General features: G+C 40.2%; 2 protein-coding genes and 2 pseudogenes across 2 annotated transcripts; 2 read left to right on the top strand and 2 right to left on the bottom strand.

Moving 5' to 3' along the window:
- Window positions 1–2312: 2312 nt before the first annotated feature.
- LOC108843129 (ATP synthase subunit beta-1, mitochondrial-like) lies at window positions 2313–5080 on the top strand. Its single transcript, XM_018616233.2, has 9 exons — window positions 2313–2834; window positions 3036–3111; window positions 3193–3281; window positions 3367–3484; window positions 3572–3675; window positions 3764–3922; window positions 4022–4246; window positions 4347–4658; window positions 4743–5080. The coding sequence occupies exons 1-9, from the start codon at window positions 2361–2363 to the stop codon at window positions 4854–4856; spliced, it is 1671 nt and encodes a 556-aa protein (XP_018471735.1). The 5' UTR covers window positions 2313–2360; the 3' UTR covers window positions 4857–5080.
- A 332-nt stretch (window positions 5081–5412) lies between these two features.
- Window positions 5413–6590, top strand: LOC108839109 (F-box protein At1g30790-like; annotated as a pseudogene).
- A 169-nt stretch (window positions 6591–6759) lies between these two features.
- Window positions 6760–9855, bottom strand: LOC108828562 (ultraviolet-B receptor UVR8). The gene is made up of 14 exons (XM_018602296.2): window positions 9375–9855; window positions 9105–9181; window positions 8893–8971; window positions 8707–8766; window positions 8488–8589; window positions 8327–8420; window positions 8171–8213; window positions 8027–8072; window positions 7895–7941; window positions 7713–7815; window positions 7580–7634; window positions 7374–7477; window positions 7211–7290; window positions 6760–7048 (listed from the first exon to the last, which is right to left on the bottom strand). The coding sequence occupies exons 1-14, from the start codon at window positions 9655–9657 to the stop codon at window positions 6929–6931; spliced, it is 1293 nt and encodes a 430-aa protein (XP_018457798.2). The 5' UTR covers window positions 9658–9855; the 3' UTR covers window positions 6760–6928.
- Window positions 9856–11315: 1460 nt separating this feature from the next.
- LOC108840241 (probable E3 ubiquitin-protein ligase ARI16) lies at window positions 11316–13183 on the bottom strand (annotated as a pseudogene).
- Window positions 13184–19128: the final 5945 nt, after the last annotated feature.

A 19128-nucleotide genomic window follows, 5' to 3' on the forward strand; every position in this document is an offset into this window, starting at 1 on the left:
GTTTAGTTTGTGTGTTACTCATGTTATCAAAAACACGAGGCCTCCGCGTTCGAATACCTGTTTGAGTGTTCGGAACGGGTATTTTGGATCTTCGGATATTTTGATATAGAGATATATAGAATCCGTGTAGGTATTTCTGTATTTCGCGTCGGGTGCTGATATTTTTAGTTCGGATTCGGTTATTTTGGATCGGGTTCGGATATTTAGTTAAAAGAAAAAAAATCATTTTAAAGTTTTTTGTATTTAAAAATATAGATTTCACTTAACTAATTTTCTATTTTCTTATAGATTGAATGATTAATAGTTTTGAAGATAACATTTTTTAAAAAAATATTAATTTGGCTATTATTTTAAAATTTTGGATGTAACTTTTATTAATACATGAAACAAAAAGTTTGACATGCATTTTAAATGAATATCAAATTATTTTTTCCATAATTATATATATACTATATGATCTTAAAGTATGTGTAACATCAATATAAATATTTTAAATAAATGAAAGATGTAAACTAGAAATATAAGAGTAAGTATACATATGTTCAGTTATCTTCGGATATCTATTCGGATTCGGATATACCCGTTCGGGTTTGGATATCCAATCTCTCATAACTTAATACTTGTTCGGACATTTTGTTACTTCGGTTCGGATTTAATTTAGGGTTTTGGGTCGGATGCGGGTACGGCTTCAGATATCGGGTAAAGTTCCCACCCCTATCAAACAAATACCTCAGTTTATGTTTACATATAATCTTTAATAAAATCGTATAAAAATATAAGTAAAAATTAATAAAATATAAGAAAAATTAATAAAATATAAGTAAATTATTATCTTTTAAATGTGAGATTTTGTATCAACAATTTATTTTAGTGAATTATGATTGATTATAATGAAAATATTGTGATTATGTTAAAAAATATTGCTATACAATTAATTTTATAATATATTTAATAACTATTTAGTGCAGTTGAATTAGTTAAAAAGATAATGTGGTATTTTATATTATATATATTTAGGAAAAATGAAAAATAGGTTGTTGAAAATTTGTTTAGGGCATCTAAACACATTAAATCAGCATTGTGGGTGGCTCACAAGAAACCCTATTTTCTCCTCCAACGTCAATCTTTCGACAAGATCGCTGACTCTGGCTTCAGCCTTCAACTTCGTGCTGTAGAATCCAAACCCAAAACAAAAAAGAAAACAAGTTTTCCCCCAATTTTTCTCCATGATGCAGTGTAAAAATATTTTTCATCGGTTTTAGTTTTAATTTATATCACATCTTAAAACCCATAAATTAACTATATATTATTTTATTCGGATTATATTGGTTTGGGTCAGATATATCCAAACTAATCCAAAATTTAAAAACAAAACATAAGAAATAAATAGTTATTTATGTAGAATTAGATATTTAAATTACTTATTTAACATTTATATACTTAATTTTTGGTATGATTTCAAGAAAAAAATAGAATTGAATATTTGAAATAAATATTTATGTTTCAAATATTTATATTTGTGATTAATTTGAGCACTCTGATCGGGTTTTCACTCTTTGGAGTTTTTTTTTTCGAATTATCCGTTCAGGTTTCAGATCATAACAGTTTTGGATTCAAATATGTTTTGTATCACCCCACATACTCAATTTGGTATTTTTTATATTTCAGACCGGATAAAAATCATTTTTTTGTTTGAGTTTGGTTCGAACTTCGGGTTATACATTTTATGTCTATACATATTTTAAATAAAGAGAAAATGCGATAATGTAAAGTTTTCACCGAAACATTATTTCACGTTTTATCCGTTTGAATTCTTATAGTAACACTTCGGATTTAAATACGTTTTGTACCACTCTACAAAACCTATTTAGGTATTTCTTACATTTCGAATAGGTATTTAGATCATGCTTTTTTGGTTTGGGTTTGATTTAAACTTCGGATTATAGATTTTATATACAAGCTTACTTTAAATAAAGACAAAAGACGATTATATAAAATTTTTACCAAAAATTATTCAGCGCTTTTAAAATGCGGATCAAAATCTAATTAACTTTTTTTCTTTTTGCATTTCTAAATGGCCAAATTATTTTAAGTACTACTATTTATTCTGCGGATCAAAATCTAATTAATTTTTTTTTTTTGCATCCCCAAATTATGTTAAAGTATTATTTGTCCTTCACTCTTTTTCTCTTTGAAGATAGCAGAAAATGCATAATTTAGGCCCAAATAAGCCCATTAGTGAAGCCCAACAACAAAGAAAGTTTCCTAAATCAGAACCAATCGATCCTATAGATTGATTCAGGTACTGAAGTTACCCTAGCAAATTCATTTCACACACACAACACAACAACAAGACAGTAATGGCGTCTCGGAGAGTCTTATCGACGCTTCTCCGTTCATCCTCCGGCAGATCTGCTGCCAAATTCGGGAGCCGTAACCCTAGGCTCCCGTCTCCTTCGCCAGCCCGCCGCGCAGCTCCTTTCGGCGACATCCTCGGACGCGTCGCCGAGTATTCGACCTCTTCGCCGGCTAATTCGGCCGCGCCGTCGTCTGCTCCAGCTAAGGATGAGGCGAAGAAGACTTACGATTACGGTGGAAAAGGTGCGATCGGGAAGGTTTGCCAGGTCATCGGAGCTATTGTGGATGTGAGATTCGAAGATCAGGAGGGATTGCCTCCGATCATGACGTCGCTCGAGGTGCAGGATCACCCCACGAGGCTGGTGCTTGAGGTGTCTCATCACTTGGGTCAGAATGTTGTCAGGACCATTGCTATGGATGGTACTGAGGGTCTCGTTCGTGGGAGGCGCGTCCTCAACACTGGTGCTCCAATCACCGTAAGTAGTGTTCCGTTTGTTTAGATCGGATTGTGTTGACATTACTAGGTTTAGATCTGTTGCTTCATCTCGTGATTGCTTTTGTGCATTGTTGACTTTGTCAAGATTCACTTTTTTTCTTCAAAAGTATATTCATTTACAAGGAACTCAATGTTTTTGTGAATGTGGATGACTAATCATTTATTTGTATTCACTTCTAAGGTTCCTGTTGGGAGAGCTACTCTTGGACGTATCATGAACGTTCTTGGGGAACCTATCGATGAGAGAGGCGAAATTAGTAAGAAGTTTAATCCATTATTCATCAGTGTCTTACTTTCAGCGAACCTGTCGTGACGATATGTTTTTTGCTGTTGCCTAGAGACTGAGCACTACCTACCTATTCACAGAGATGCGCCAGCATTGGTTGACCTAGCTACTGGGCAAGAGATCCTTGCCACTGGTATTAAGGTAGATTTTGGGCTCTAGCTCTGCGTTGTTCCCATTGGTTTGGTACACGTGTTGTCTTTGCTAATGCTTGGTGCGTTCATTCCAGGTTGTTGACCTGCTTGCTCCTTACCAAAGAGGAGGAAAGATTGGACTCTTTGGTGGTGCAGGTGTTGGGAAAACAGTGCTCATTATGGAACTTATTAACAATGTCGCCAAAGCTCATGGTTTGTATTCTCAGAGTTTTCCTAAGTAGTTTGCACAGTGGGGCTCCAGATTTTAGTTTATTAGTTGGTGCTTCTTCGGTTGAACAGGTGGTTTCTCCGTGTTTGCTGGTGTGGGAGAAAGAACTCGTGAAGGCAATGACTTGTACAGAGAAATGATTGAGAGTGGTGTCATCAAGCTAGGCGAGAAGCAGGTTTTCAAATTATTTTGATTCATCTTTCATCTTTCTTTTTCCTGGCAAATTGCATCTGATTAATTCTCTTTGCTTTCACATCTAATAGTCTGAGAGCAAATGTGCTCTTGTGTATGGACAAATGAACGAGCCCCCGGGTGCCCGTGCTCGTGTTGGACTTACTGGTCTGACTGTTGCTGAGTATTTCCGTGATGCCGAAGGCCAGGATGTGTTGCTTTTCATTGACAACATTTTCCGTTTCACTCAGGTGAGCTATATTGTTTGTGTTATCTATCAGCACCTGTGTGCCATACATTGATTGATAAAGAGAGTTGTGAACTTAACTGATTTCTACTCTCCTGTGTAGGCTAACTCTGAAGTGTCTGCTTTGCTTGGTCGTATCCCATCTGCTGTGGGTTACCAGCCAACTCTTGCTTCCGATCTTGGTGCTCTTCAAGAGCGAATCACAACCACCAAGAAAGGTTCTATCACCTCAGTGCAAGCCATCTATGTCCCTGCTGATGATTTGACAGATCCTGCTCCTGCCACAACTTTCGCTCACTTGGATGCCACAACTGTTCTGTCAAGACAGGTGTATACTTGTCTCCTTCTGGTGCTTCTTTTCAAAAAAAAATTTCTCTGTAATGCATATAAAGATAATTCCTTGATACTTTTGTCTTTACCATATGAAGATTTCCGAGCTTGGTATCTATCCTGCCGTGGATCCTTTGGATTCAACATCCCGTATGCTCTCGCCTCACATTCTGGGTGAGGAGCACTACAACACTGCTCGTGGTGTGCAGAAAGTGCTACAGAACTACAAGAACTTGCAAGATATTATTGCCATTTTGGGAATGGATGAGCTAAGTGAAGATGACAAGCTGACTGTTGCACGTGCCCGTAAGATTCAGAGATTCTTGAGTCAGCCATTCCATGTTGCTGAGATCTTCACGGGTGCCCCTGGCAAATACGTTGACCTTAAGGAAAACATCAACAGTTTCCAGGTACATATATGCTCATATCACTTTCTTCCCTGCTACATGATTGCTTGCTATATCTGAATTCATTTGAACTGTTAACTGTTGCAGGGTTTACTCGACGGTAAGTACGATGATCTTCCTGAACAATCCTTTTACATGGTTGGTGGCATTGATGAGGTGGTTGCGAAAGCAGAGAAGATTTCCAAGGAGGCAGCAGCTTAAGGGCTCCATTCCTCTCTTCTCCTCTTCTTCTTTTGTTGACAATAACGAAACAAACAAACTGAAACAGATGCTTTTGTCTGAGTGTGAGAGATCAATACCGAGAAAACAAATTCATTCGTTGGAGTTTTTGTCTTGCAATAAAGGAGTCAAGTGCTTATGTTTTCATCTCCACAGTTGTAATGAAATTTTTCTACTTTTATAGCTTAGTTATTTTACTTCCCCAATTGCTTCGACTTGTGTCTGAAACTCGTTGCATCTTCTCCCAACCTCCTATCATCAGCAAACGGTTAGACCATCCTCGAGAACAAATTAATACACGATCCCTTCTCCTTAACCAAATGGTATTTGACAAAATTGAAAACTGGGAGAAATTTCCTTTTTTCTTAATGGCACCAACCAATAAAAATAAGTTGGTTGTTTAAAAAAAAGAACAATAAAAGAAGTGTCCAAGAAAAGAATACTCCTCTCAAGAAAAGGAAACTCCTTTGTGTTTATATTATATATATATAGATTTGATCACTACATCTAATCTATATTTATATCTTCTTCTTCTTCTTCGATTTTAGTTCAAGTATCTTGAAAACCAATAGCTAGATTGGCTGTGAACGAGTACCCATCACCAAAAAGAAGAAGTCTTCTGCCCTAGGGACGAGGAGGAGAACAATAGTCCCCCAGCCAGTAATAAGCTACATCTCCTCCCTTTAGATATGGAGTTCGAGACATCCTCTGCAACGCCATCCCGTTTTATAATCGCTTTCACCAACAACGTATTCGTCAAGGGCGATGCCCAGCGTCTGTTCATCTTCTCGGGAGAGATGGAAACTTCTTCTTCTTCTTTGGTTGCCAATCTAGCCATGACAAGACCCTCAGTAACCTTGCCTCACGGCGGCTTCAAGTGTACTTCCCTCCACGGCTTTCTCTCTTACTGTCACGGTCTACAATTAACTATACTTAACCCTAGCACGGGTGACGGCATTACCTCTCCCTGCAAGGAAAGAGCGTGCACATCCTTGGGATACGATCCTGTCGATGATCAATTCAAAGTATTGACCCTGGTCTCCTCATATGTGACTCTTAAACCTAGTCCCATAGTGCACGAGGTTATAACACTTGAAGGAGGAGAAATATCTCGTAGCCAATTTACCTCCCCGCCTTATTTCCCTATGACTATGGGACTAAGCATCAACGGTCTCCTGTATTATGGTGCTTGGGCTCCAAGTCGCAATTCGACTCCCTGTGTTTGTGTGTTTTGACGTTAGACACGAGACGCTAAGCTTCATCACGACGCCTAAGGAGGTCCTGGTTTGTGAGGCCTTTTCGATATTGATAGAATACAAAGGGAAGCTGGCTGTCATCGTACCAAACTGTTTGGGACGTGGTGGTTCTTCTTTCGACCGTTTTGATCTATGGATACTTGAAGATGCGGAGAAACATGACTGGTCCAGACAGACGTTCGAGCTTCCTTTCTCTCTTCCCTTCTCTCTTGGGATGGGTGAGAGTACGACCTCCCAGGGAACCAACGAGGCTGGTGAAATCGTTTTCTCCCCAACGACTCTGCCCTACCGTGCCCAGCCCTTTTATGTTTTCTACTACAACACGGACACGAAAGACATGAGAAGAGTCAGGATCCACGGTATCGCGGATACTGAGGAGTTTTGGAGCCGTTATGGACTCACAGGCTTTTGTTGCTCTTTTTTTTTACCCCACCATGTTGACAGCATTGCCTCTTTATAATGTGTTTTTAATATTGTCCTAATGTAAGAGCTTGACAACAACAAACTCTAGGGGATTTTCTTTTCTCTCCTCTTTTTAATCAATATTAATGCACATCAAACTTGTTTTGTAATAATTATATTCTTTTGCTCTTCTGTAACTACACATTATTCTTACAAATACAGGTCCATTAGTTTCTCCCTCAAGAGTTGAAAAATTATATAATTAGTATATTATTCTTACAAGTTTATTATCCATTTGTTTCTCCCTTTAGAGTTGCTTCTGATGTACAAAACATTAAGAAGGTATAACGAATCAAAAACATATGTATATGAAATGAAATGTGTTTCATGAAGTCTTCAAAAATGTTCGAGAACTGCTCCTGTATGATTAAAGCCACAAGATATATGCACTGCTCTTACATTCTTTCCCAGGTTCACCATTGCTGGTATTGCATAGTCTACATCATTACCATGTCCCTACAATTGAACATATCATATATCACTTATTCTCTTTGATGCCATGTCTCAAAGATTCTTTAGATAATAGTAACAAAATGAACCAATAAATAAAATGATGTAGCATTCGTATAAGCTAATTGTTTCGGATATTTGATCGATAACAAAGATGATAAAACAAACCAGTTGTCCACCGGAGGAGTGCCCATCAACAGAGAATGTGCCGTGAGAACCTCCCCAGCCCCATGTAAAAACTTTGTTATCTGCAAAAACGATTCAGAAATGAGCCGAATAACTTGCATAATGAAAATGGATATAAAATTTTCTTTACCCCCCAAAAAAATACCTGAAATGGCTGCAGTGTGCTTCCACCCACAAGATACATGAGTCACAGCTGATTCCAAGAAAGGACCTTCGACTCTCACGGGGGAATGTGAGACATATGTTGACCTGAAACAAATTATGAGATAAACTGAATACATGTACAGTTGAAGGAACTTGTTTACAGATCTTATGAGGAAACATACTAATCAATTATAGGATATGACTTACTCTGTGCCAAGGCACCCATTTTCATTTGAACCCCAGGTGTAAAGTTCCCCACTTCCTTACAAAAACGAAAGAAACAACAGCGACTGAGTTCTTATCGACCATCAAGCAAAAAGGTACTAAAGTAGAGAATTACTTGTGACAACACATGTGTGGTAACCACCACATGCAACTTCTTCTGCGTATGGCACATCACTGATAATGGATGGTGTTGTAGCATTTCTTACTCCTCCAAATCCCTATATTCTCCCACCAGATAGCTTTAGATAACTATAATGTAGCCATAGATAGTCTAGGAAAATAAAACATTTTATTTACCATCTTATTTATAGATCTCTCTCCGAACATGAAGGCAGAGCCATTCTCTGCATTATTTGGAAAACAAAACTCGGACAGTCAGTAACTGCCAGTCTGGCACAACATTCAAAATTTAAGAAAGCAAAACAATACCATCAGTGCATGCTGTATGCAGTAGACCAGCAGCAACGTTTTTAACCTATTGCTCGACCAAGAGAATAGGAAAACATAAGACTGAAAGTGATAAAGATTAAAAACCGTCACTAGATAATAGAAGTTCTCCATCTAAGGAATTACCTTAATCCCTTCAAGTTCCTTGATAAGCCTTGGAGTAAACTCACTGCAAGCGCAGTACAAAGAAAACTATGAAGGAATCATGATATGAAAATTCATGTGAGTAAAAATTGCATGAGAAAGAAACAAATATGGGAATTAAGCAAAAAGAGAACAAACCTTTTACTTTTTAAGATGCCAAAAAAACTGGACTCGTGACCGTGGCCAAGTCTCCCAGATCCTCCTCCACCCCAACTCAGGACTTCACCTCCATCTGCTCCAGAAAGATACTTAAAAGACAGAAGAAAAAAAACAGGTGTTTAAGAATCTAGGATCCGTACCAGTAACAGCAACTGAATGTTCTGATCCCAAAGCCACTGATTTGATGGTGATCCCATTCAGAGCCTCCACTTTGGTTGGCACATGTACCACTCTTGCAGCGTCTTCATAAGAAAATATGTAAAAATGGAAACGAACGTGTAAATAGAAAGAGAGCAAACTTGATGAACTGGGACGTAAATAACAGGTGCGTAGCTTATTGTAACGGAAAAGGTATTTACTTTTTCCAAGTCCAAGCTGTCCACACGTATTCTTTCCCCACATGTAGAGTTGCCCATCCACTAATAAATAGAAAGAGAGCAAATAAATATGTAACCAAGTAACCAGAAGATCATATTTGGCATGTAGGAGATCATGTATCAGGTTCAAGGCATGACGATGTAATGAAGAACAGGGTGGTTATTTACCAGTAACAGCAGCAGAGTGGTTATAACCAGCTGAGATATGCAGTATATCTTTTTCAAATCCAGAAACTTCAAGGGGCTCCTACAACGTTATATACAAGAAACAAGTTCCAACTGAATTATCTAAGAAAAAAGACACTTGAAAAACAGAGAAGCAAAGAAGAAAAAGAAAAGCTTGCATCCCCTATAGTCTTTTTTTGACCTATATAACATACCAAAGCATGAGTTGTAACGTGGGAGAGACCAAGTTGGCCACAATCATTAAGACCTGTTGCAAAGACTCTCCTTGTTTCTGTCACATGTGTAGGAGGAGTTCTATGTAAGCTCACAATCAGATTCAAAGTATAATACTTTACAACAAAAAACACCAATTAAACGAAGCCAACAAACACATGATGATATCCCACCAACGTCACTCAAATTCAAATTCTGTAGCCAATAAATAGAATTTTAAGTCGGGAGAGGAAGAAGAAGAAGAAGATCACCGGTGAGGAAAAGAGTGTGAGCACCGCCGCAAGAGACAGCTCTGATGCTGTGATCACTCAAGGAAGAGCAAACGGCAGGTGTCCACTGAGACTCCAAGCTCCCGAGCCCTAACCTTCCGTAATCTCCACTTCCCCACATCGCCGCAAAGCGTTTCCCGCTCTCGCTCGACGATAACCATCTCCTACAGGAAACACCAATCGTGCCCAATTTCGAATTCTCGAAAACTCCACTTAAACGATTCGATCCGGAGATTCGAACTCGTCCCAGGGCTCTAGTCAACATTTTCAATAATACGGCTGAGAACTTCTTAGCAGGTTAAATTGGATATCGTTCGTCTTCTCCGTATGTGAGAAAGAGAGGATTGATCATGAGAAGACTGAGCTGTTAATGGAATCACATGATGGTGAAGAAGATGAAGAAGAAGGAAGAAACTGATGGATAGAAACAATGCTACGTCTTCCCCATTATTCTATTCTGTGCAGAGAGTTCGAAGTTTTTTCTTTTTGGTTTATGGTCCTTCCAGTTATGTTTTTTATATTTTGAAATTTTGTCTTAAAGTTTGTTTCGTGTATTTTCACACCCCAAATATCATTTTATCAGTTAAGTTAAATTTGATTCGAATAATTCGTTTCTATTTAATCCGAAAAATTTGGATATTCATAAGTTTTCAAAGCAAAGCAAATATTAAAAATCAATATTGGTTAAAAACGAAACAAATCACAAATATTAAAAAAATTAGAGACGGATATTCGATTTGTTTCACTCCGACTTTTATACAAATAGATGTATATCTACAATTAAATATAGAGATTTAAATTTATAAGATTATATAATTATTATTTAACATATACTTTACTAAAATTTATTTTAAAAGTTACTTATAAAAATATTAAATTAAAAAAAAATTATAAATATTTATAACAAAACTACAATTTTTCTGAAAACATTTGTTTTATAAGAAAATTATTAATTTTAAAAATTTATAAAACATATAGTTTCATTAATTTTTTATTTTATATTTTTATTATCTTAAAATATATTTCTAAAAAATAAATTGGTATTATTTTTTCTAGATTTACTTGTATTAAACAAAGTAGATAAAATATCCATAAATATCCGTTAATATTCATAAATATCAAAAAAAATTCTGGATATCTATTTTTATAAAACAAAAAAAATCAAAAAATCAAATATCCGTGAAGTACAAAACAAATCACAAATACTAAAAAAATATGCTACTATTCGATCCGTGTCCACGTCTACCAAATTGATTAAGGAAAGATGAGCCAAGGCAAAGAATTAGCTAATCCTAAGCAATGAACCCAATGCGAGAGGAAAGAGGAACCATCTAACAATGTTTGAACATAAAACCATGGGCTTCTAGTAGGAAGTATACCTCACAATGATTCTCTTTTTTTTTCTTCTTCTTGAAATAGTAAGATTTAAAGAACAAGGTTCTAGAGAAAGGATCTTGAAAAAAAAGGTTCTAGAGAAAGTAAGGAGCAGGAAATCTTATATAAATCAAGATTGCAGATTGTACAGTACAAAAGGATCTTATAATTCTTGTGAAAAAAGAGCTGAACCATGCATTTAAACCAGGTCACACAATCTCCAAGAGTATGCAGTCTTTAGAACCAGCCCCAATCATTGGCAGGACAAAAGTAAAAGGTTTATAGTGAATGCTCACACATAGGTTTCAGGCCTAATCCATCTTCCTAGTAGTAATCTGTTTACTTAGAATGTTATAGAGTGTATATGGTCGGAAAATTACTGTCTTGTTCAGATATATTTAAGAGAATATTAGATACATATACAATACATGATGGATACAGGTTTTAGGCCTAATCCACATTGGTCTTACTAACCACGCAGGTTTGTTCTCCGGTCAAATGCTAACTTGTTTATTCCGAACTTCAACAGAGTTGTATCCAAACTTACGCAAAACAAACTTATCATCATGTTATATAATAAGAAAACACAAGCATAACACCCAAACAAACGATAAGAAAGTACAACTTGAAATGATGAATGATGTTCCAACAACCACTTTTAAGGTCTCCAAATCCTGAAGGGACAAACAAAGGAGACCCTAAAGACTTAAACCCCAAACGGAAAAAAAAAACAAAAGGAGAAAGTAAATGAAACCAGGAAAAAAACATATCATTATGATGACTCATCGTCCAACTCCAAAGGATTGGTCCCTCCTTGAGCAAGAGCCACGTGACTAGGAGACTCACAAGGGGCAACACAGATCCTACACTCTCGTTCAAAAGAGTAGTTCTTGTACGTGCAGCGATCGCAGAACCAGTAATCGGTGGTACCGTCCACATAAGTATCAACCTTAACATCACACAAACCATCTTCAAGTGTCTTGATAAAGCACTGGAAGTAGTTACCAGTTGTTGTCGTTGTAACTTCCAGTTTTTGCCTAAAGGCAATGATATCTCCACCACCTGAGATGACTCTATCCGTCACCTCATCTAGAGTCTCTTTGTGCTTAAGAAGTTGCGCGGTAGCTTTCTCCCGAATGTGATCAAGGTAATCCTTCTTGGCGCTATGGTAATCGGTTATAAAATAACCAAACACACAGCTCCATTTCAACACACTTCTGCATTGAACAATCAGCGTCCATGCTTGTCTTAGAGCCGCCATGTCTAGCCCTCCTAAACCGCAATCAGTGGTTACTTCCTTGATGGCTTTAAGATCACGTTTAGATTTCTTCATTGCCGCATGACTTGCATCCCAGAGTACCAGGTGACATATTAGAGCCGACTCATTGCTTGGTGGTGAAGCATTGCACGTAATACATTTCCATACTCCGTCGTGATTTTTTCACACGACTGTGGCATTTAGGACAATGTTTAATCCTTTTTGCATTCAAGGCAAGGGTTCTCGACTCATCCAATAGTTTATTCAACCAAAGGGAAGCGTTGTTGCAAGTCACGGGTCGGTGTGGCTTGCGCTGACAAATCCAGCAGAATCTGTAACCACACGAACACACCACATCAAAGTCTTCTGATGGATCCTCGTAAGGCTCGATGGCGTATTCGCCGCAGCCAGGGCCAGGACACCATTTGAGAGAGTCCTTATTGCTCTCCATGAAAGATTCCACAAGGTATATGTCGTACATCTCCTTCAGTACTGGCTCTGCTAGCTTCTCGACCGTATCGGGTCCAACGGATGCCACACAGTCTTGGCTCAAGCAAGAGATCAGTAGTACTCTCTCGTCCTTCTTCTTCTCCGATAGAGTTTTGGTGAGATAATCTTTCCAGCAATCTGTGCTGAAGTTATGTGAGCAAAAGGGCGTCGACACGAGATTATCATCTCCTTCACCACCGGTCAACACCTCGAGATCTTCAGAGTTATTGGATCCAACCAAACCTAACTCCGACAGAAACTTCTCCTAGTCGTCTCCCAAACGATCTGAAGCCTTGAACGAGTTCCAACGTTGAGAGATTAGTATTACGGTTGCATCAGACAGCGACAGAGAGAAGACTTCCGAGATCTGAACGACTTCTTTCATCATCTTCTCACGAATCTCTTCCCTAGTATGAACGGAGTAGAGTCTTTTCCCACGGTAGTTCATGTCTCTGCGCAAAGAAATGAGATTTCAAAAACCCAACAAATATATAGTGAAAGACTTATCACGTTAGTCAGTGAGAAGATGCTATAATCACTCACCTTTGCTGCGGATCGATGTGGGGAGGAGAGAGATTAGGGTTTAGTAGCTTGGCGAACAAGTTAAAACAAAATCTCAGAAGAATGGTGATTGATATATAGTGCTGATGAACTTCGTTTTTGTTTTCTTTTTGTCGACGACCAGTGATGAGTTTTATAACTAACATGTGAACACGTTAAACAGATTTAAAAAAAAAAAAACTACACGAGGAAAAACAGTGTTTTTGAAACATAATTATTTTCGACGTGTCTGAAATCTGAAGACAATATAAAAGTATAGTAGTATTCATAAATGATCAGTTAGGAATGAAGATGACTTTCACGCAATCAGTTGGAAGAGATGAAATCACAGCTAAGAAACGCGTGAACACATTAGTCTTTTTTTAATCTTCTTTTGATCTCAAATCCCTAGAGATCATATAATATTCAAAACTGATACATTTGTCGACGACCATACGGCAATGTTTTTGTAATCAAGAATTAGACAGAACCTTAGTCAGACTGCTCTGTAGTAAAGCAATTAAATCAACATCAGATTTTGAAAACCAGCTGATTCGGACTTTAAACCGGTGTTTCATCAGTTGACAGTCTAATCAAATGCACTAGTTTTCCTGCTGAGGGGCCGATCGGTTCATCAAGTCTAGATTGGGATGCTAATCTATTTTGTCTCTCATGGTTGAAAATTTTCTTAAGCAAAACTAATTGGCGGCTCTCTTTAATTTAAAAGCTTCAAACTATATGCCCTTTTGCTTGTTGTTATCTTCTCCTTGGAAGATTTCTGTGTATTAAAAGAGTATTGTTCCCTGTTTATTTATTTCGTAGGAGTTTGAGAAATACCAACAAAATCAGCATGCGAAAGCTTTCAAGCCTCTACCTTCGACACCGTTCATTTTCCCAAAGCATTCTCCATAGTGATGGGTCTCCTTTAGTGGTACACACACGGATCTACCTTAAGTTGAAGAATTTCTGACACGTCCAGAATTTGTTCTCATGATATATTCCCTGCTTTCTCATATAAGGATTAGAGATGCTATTCAATGCGACGAGTCTTTAGTTATATCTTTCGTCGATTTCTTTGTTGTGTTTCTGAGTTGTGTCAAACTGCGCTGTTTACAGAAAATGAACCAAAAGATGCAGAAATTATATGGACGAGTGTGCAGGTGGACGAGGAGCTGAAGAAAGCGGTGGGACTAACTGATGACCAATACATTAATCAGTTTCCCTTTTGGCGCAGCACAAGTATATAAAAGAGACGAAGTTCGTTTAGTCTGAAGAATACCCGAACAACGACAAGCTCTGAGTTCGTTGATTCAGAAAGAATACCGAAATCAAGAGAAGAGATGAACAAAGAGTTCTGAATGTAAATATTATAAAGCGTGATCTTCCTCACGTCGTTGCCAGTCTTTAAATACAAGTGAAGAAGATTAGCTACTTGATCCTAAAGTTACGCAATAGAGTTTATCTAAATCCTAATGATAAGAAGAAATCCTAACTACTCGCTAAAAAGCCCAACTCATGAAATAAAACAAAACACAACGTAAGTTCCCGCCGTTACTTAACGAAGATGCAGGATGACGAAGATACGCTGCATCAGGTCTCCCCAGGTAGAAGAAGATTCGACCCCGAATCTTGATCGTGGTTATCGCCCTTGAACGGAGAAAGGTACTTGACGTTGAAGACGTCTGCTGTCTTGATGTGGTCTGGGAGTTGCAGGCGGTAAGCATTGGGGTTTATGCGCTCCAAAACCTGCACCGGGCCAATCTTCCTTGCTCGCAGCTTATTGTACTCGTGAGCTGGCATTCTGTCTTTAGTCAAGACAACCCAGACCAGATCGCCTGGCTCAAATAGAAGCTCCCTGCGCTTAACATCGGCACGTGCTTTGTACTTAGCAGCCGAGCCAGCCAACTCTTCCGCAACAGACTTGTGCACTTGCTGCAAAGACGAGATAAAGTCCGCCGCTTTACCATGAATACGCTTGGGATCAGGCAGTGGAGCTAGATCAAGAGGACCGCGCGGCACCACGCCATAGACAACATGAAACGGACTGTAACCTGAACTTCTGTTAACAGCGTGGTTGTGTGCAAACTCTGCTTGACACAGTCGAGACTCCCATGCCCTAATGTTCTCACCAACCAGGGCACGAAGCATATTACCCAAAGATCGATTGACCACCTCTGTCTGTCCATCCGATTGTGGGTGATACGCAGTGCTCATATCTAAGCTCGTGTTGAGCATTTTCCATAAGGATCTCCAAAAATGACTGAGAAATCTTGTGTCTCTGTCTGACACAATCGATGTTGGTAGCCCGTGCAGACGATAAACCTCCGCGAAGAACAATTGTGCGACACGAACCACATCTGTTGTTCTCTTGCACGGAATAAAGTGCACCATCTTTGAAAACATATCGACAACAACGAAGATCGAATCGTTCCCTCTTTGTGTACGCGGTAATCCCAACACGAAATCCATACTCAAATCAGTCCAGGGCTGTGTCGGAATAGGAAGAGGGAGGTACAGGCCCGCATTTGAAGCGTGACCCTTTGCCAATTGACAAGGTCGGCACCGTTCTACATAGCGTTCAACGTCACGTCGCAGGCTTGGCCAATAATACGAAGACGAAACCAATTGCAATGTTCTGTCTCTGCCAACATGACCTTCCTTATGCAACTCCTCGATCACTCTGAGTCGCCAGCTACAGTCCGGGATGCACAGTTGTGTCCCGCGAAATAAAAATCCATCAGTCAAGGAGAAATCATCGCGACTCTGATTTTTGACTTCGAGTAGAACCGTGCTGAAGAAAGGGTCGGACTCATAAAGCTCTGCAAAAGAAGAGAACCCCGCCACAGAGGTGTGCAGAGTAGTAAGTAGGCTATGCCGTCTACTCAAGGCGTCCGCGACTCTGTTCAGCTTGCCTGATTTGTGCTTGATTGTAAACGTGAACTGCTGAAGGTATGCGATCCAATTAGCGTGGCGCGAAGATACTTTGACCTGACTGTCCAAATGCTTAAGCGCATCATGATCTGTGAATAGGATAAAATCACGATGGACAAGGTAATGACGCCAGTGACGAATTGACTGAACCACTGCGTAAAATTCCACATCATATGTGCTGTATCTGCCTCTGGCACCAGAGAGCTTCTCACTGAAAAACGCCACAGGGCGAGACTGTTGACTAAGCACAGCACCAATCCCCAGTTTCGACGCATCGCAATGAAGCTCAAAAGTGATCGTGAAATCTGGAAGAACCAGTACTGGTGCAGTGGTGAGCTTGAGTTTGATCAACTCAAACGCCTCAGCAGCTGCGGTGGTCCAGACGAACGCCGATCCCTTCATACACTCGGTCAGTGGAGCCATCACAGAACTGAAATGAGCTACGAAACGTCTATAAAAGGACGCTAGGCCATGGAAGCTGCGTATTTCCGAAATTGATTTAGGAATTGGCCAGGCCCTTATAGCTTCCACCTTTCCCAGGTCCATGGATAACCCCTTGCTAGAGACCACGTACCCCAAAAATACCACTGAATCGACACCCCACTCGCACTTCTGCGGAGCGACGAACAGCTGCTCCTGTCGGAGTACCGCCAAGACTTGCTTTAGGTGATCCAAGTGTGCTTCCAACGAGCTGCTGAAAACCAGTATGTCGTCAAAATAGACAACGACGAATTTTCCAATAAATGGTCGGAGGGCCTGGTTCATAATGCGCATGAAGGTGCTAGGTGCGTTGGACAAACCAAATGGCATCACTAGCCACTCGAACAATCCCTCCCTCGTCTTGAATGCTGTCTTCCATTCATCGCCGGGGCGAATGCGAATCTAGTGGTAGCCACTTTTGAGATCAAGTTTTGAAAAGATGGCCGCAGCTCCGATTTGGTCCAATAAATCATCAAGTCGAGGTATCGGAAACCTATACCGTACTGTGATCTTATTCACTGCTCTGCTGTCAACGCACATCCTCCAGGAACCATCCTTTTTAGGGATCAGTAGTGCTGGAACCGCACACGGGCTCAAGCTCTCTCTAATATGTCCTTTGGCTAGTAATGCCTCCACTTGTTTACGTAATTCCTCATGTTCTTGAGGGCTCATCCGATAGTGTGGTCGATTAGGCAGAGACGCTCCAGGAACCAGATCGATTTGATGTTGGATGTCACGTAATGGTGGTAATCCTAGTGGCAGGTCCGAAGGAAACACGTCGCTAAACTCACCTAGGAGCTGTGTGATCTGTGGTTCCACCTGAGTTTGTTGTTGTCGTGAAACTGGTACCGCCATAACTGCTAGTGCGTACTGCTCCTCTTGAATTTCTTGCGAAAAGGATGCAAAAGAGCAGTACAATACTGTATTGCTGGACCCGGTACCTTCCTCAGGATGAGGAACGATGGTTCGTCGCGGAGGATCTTGCAGCGGGGGTGAGTCTTGACTAGGCATGAGGACAATTCTTCTATTTTCGAAGAAGAAACTGTAGACGTTGCTCCTCCCGCTATGAGAAAGATCGCGATCGTACTGCCAAGGTCTGCCCAAAAGGACATGGCTAACATCCATGGGGACAACATCACAATATATCTTATCCTTGTAATGAGCACCAATCGATAGGGACACTAGGACTCGATGAGTCACTCGAATCTCGGAACCCGCTTTGAGCCACACAAGTTTGTAAGGTGCTGGATGATCCGAACGTCTGAGCCCCAACTTGGACACCGCATCCTCTGAAATCACGTTACGGGAGCTCCCGGAGTCAATCACAAACCGACACACTTTCCCTTTGATAGTACAGGTTGATGTGAAGATATTAGTCCTCAACCACGGATGATCATCAGGTCGCATCGGAGCCAAACAAACATGTCTTAGCATCAATAATGTTCCTTTATCACCTTCTGTACGTTCTTCTAAGGGCTCATTATCATTGTCATCTTGGAGATCCTCATCATCATCATCCCATTTGACACCATCAGTCAGAAGTCCACGACGAGTCTTGTTAGGACAAGCCGTTTGTAAATGTCCTGGCTCGTTGCAAGCAAAACATCGTAAGGCATTGGGACGGGTAGAGCGACGTAACTCTTGTTGTCCTGTTTGTTTCTGTGTGGGGTTGCGGGCAGCTTCGGCTTCATTGCTTTCTTTCAACGTTGGAATGTGCCCAGCCTCTGTTGAGACGTTATTAGTCCTCTGTTTCGAATTCCAGCCTTGAGATGATGATTTGATCTGGAGTTCAAAAGCTACTGCTCGACGATGAGCCTCTGCCACAGTGAGAGGATCAAACTGAGACATTGCGTTTTGAATCTGCGGTCGTAGGCCTCCAATGAATCTGGACACTAACTGCACTTCATTATCCAAGATCTCATTACGCGTTAAGAGTAATGTGAACTCTTCTGCGTAATCATCAACAGAGCGAGTGCCTTGACGCAAATTTTGCAGACGTGTGAACATTGTGCGCTCAAAGTTGTATGGAAGAAACGACTTCCTCATCAGTTTCTCGAGTTTCGCCCATGTCGAGACATTACTTTTTCCGGCTCTGGTTCGAGCCGCCTTCAGCTGTAACCACCAAGATGCTGCCTTTCCTCTGAACTTGGTTGCGACTAGCGCTACCTTGCGTTCCTCAGGAACTCTTTTAAACTCCAACATCTCCTGGACAGCAACCAACCAGTCCAGTAATTCCTCCCCTCGAACATCGCCGTGAAACTCTGGAAGCTCCACTTTGAAACCCATCTCCCATCTTCTGTCTTCATTGACTCGTTGATGGCGGAAACCTCTGTGCTGTCGATGGTCGTCTTCTTCGGCGAAGGGATTATCCTCCACGTCGGTTGTCTCGTCATCAAACACTGGTTGCCTCCGGTCCCGGTCTCGATCATACCTTCGCTGATCATCTCGATCACGATCCTGACGCAGGTACATCGTTTCGGACAGTTCTTGCAATGAGTCGTGAATTGTCTGCTGAATGTTTTCTTGCATTGTGACGAGTGTTCGTCTCAATTCTTCCCACTCATTCAATGGAATCTCGTTGTTGTTTTGACGTCGAGGAGCCATGGAATCTGAAAGGGAGTTGTAAAAAGGAAAAAAAAATTTAGGTCGGATTTCGAACCTTGC

This window comes from Raphanus sativus, chromosome 2 (genome assembly GCF_000801105.2).
Source record: "Raphanus sativus cultivar WK10039 chromosome 2, ASM80110v3, whole genome shotgun sequence".
Classification (NCBI taxonomy): domain Eukaryota; kingdom Viridiplantae; phylum Streptophyta; class Magnoliopsida; order Brassicales; family Brassicaceae; genus Raphanus; species Raphanus sativus.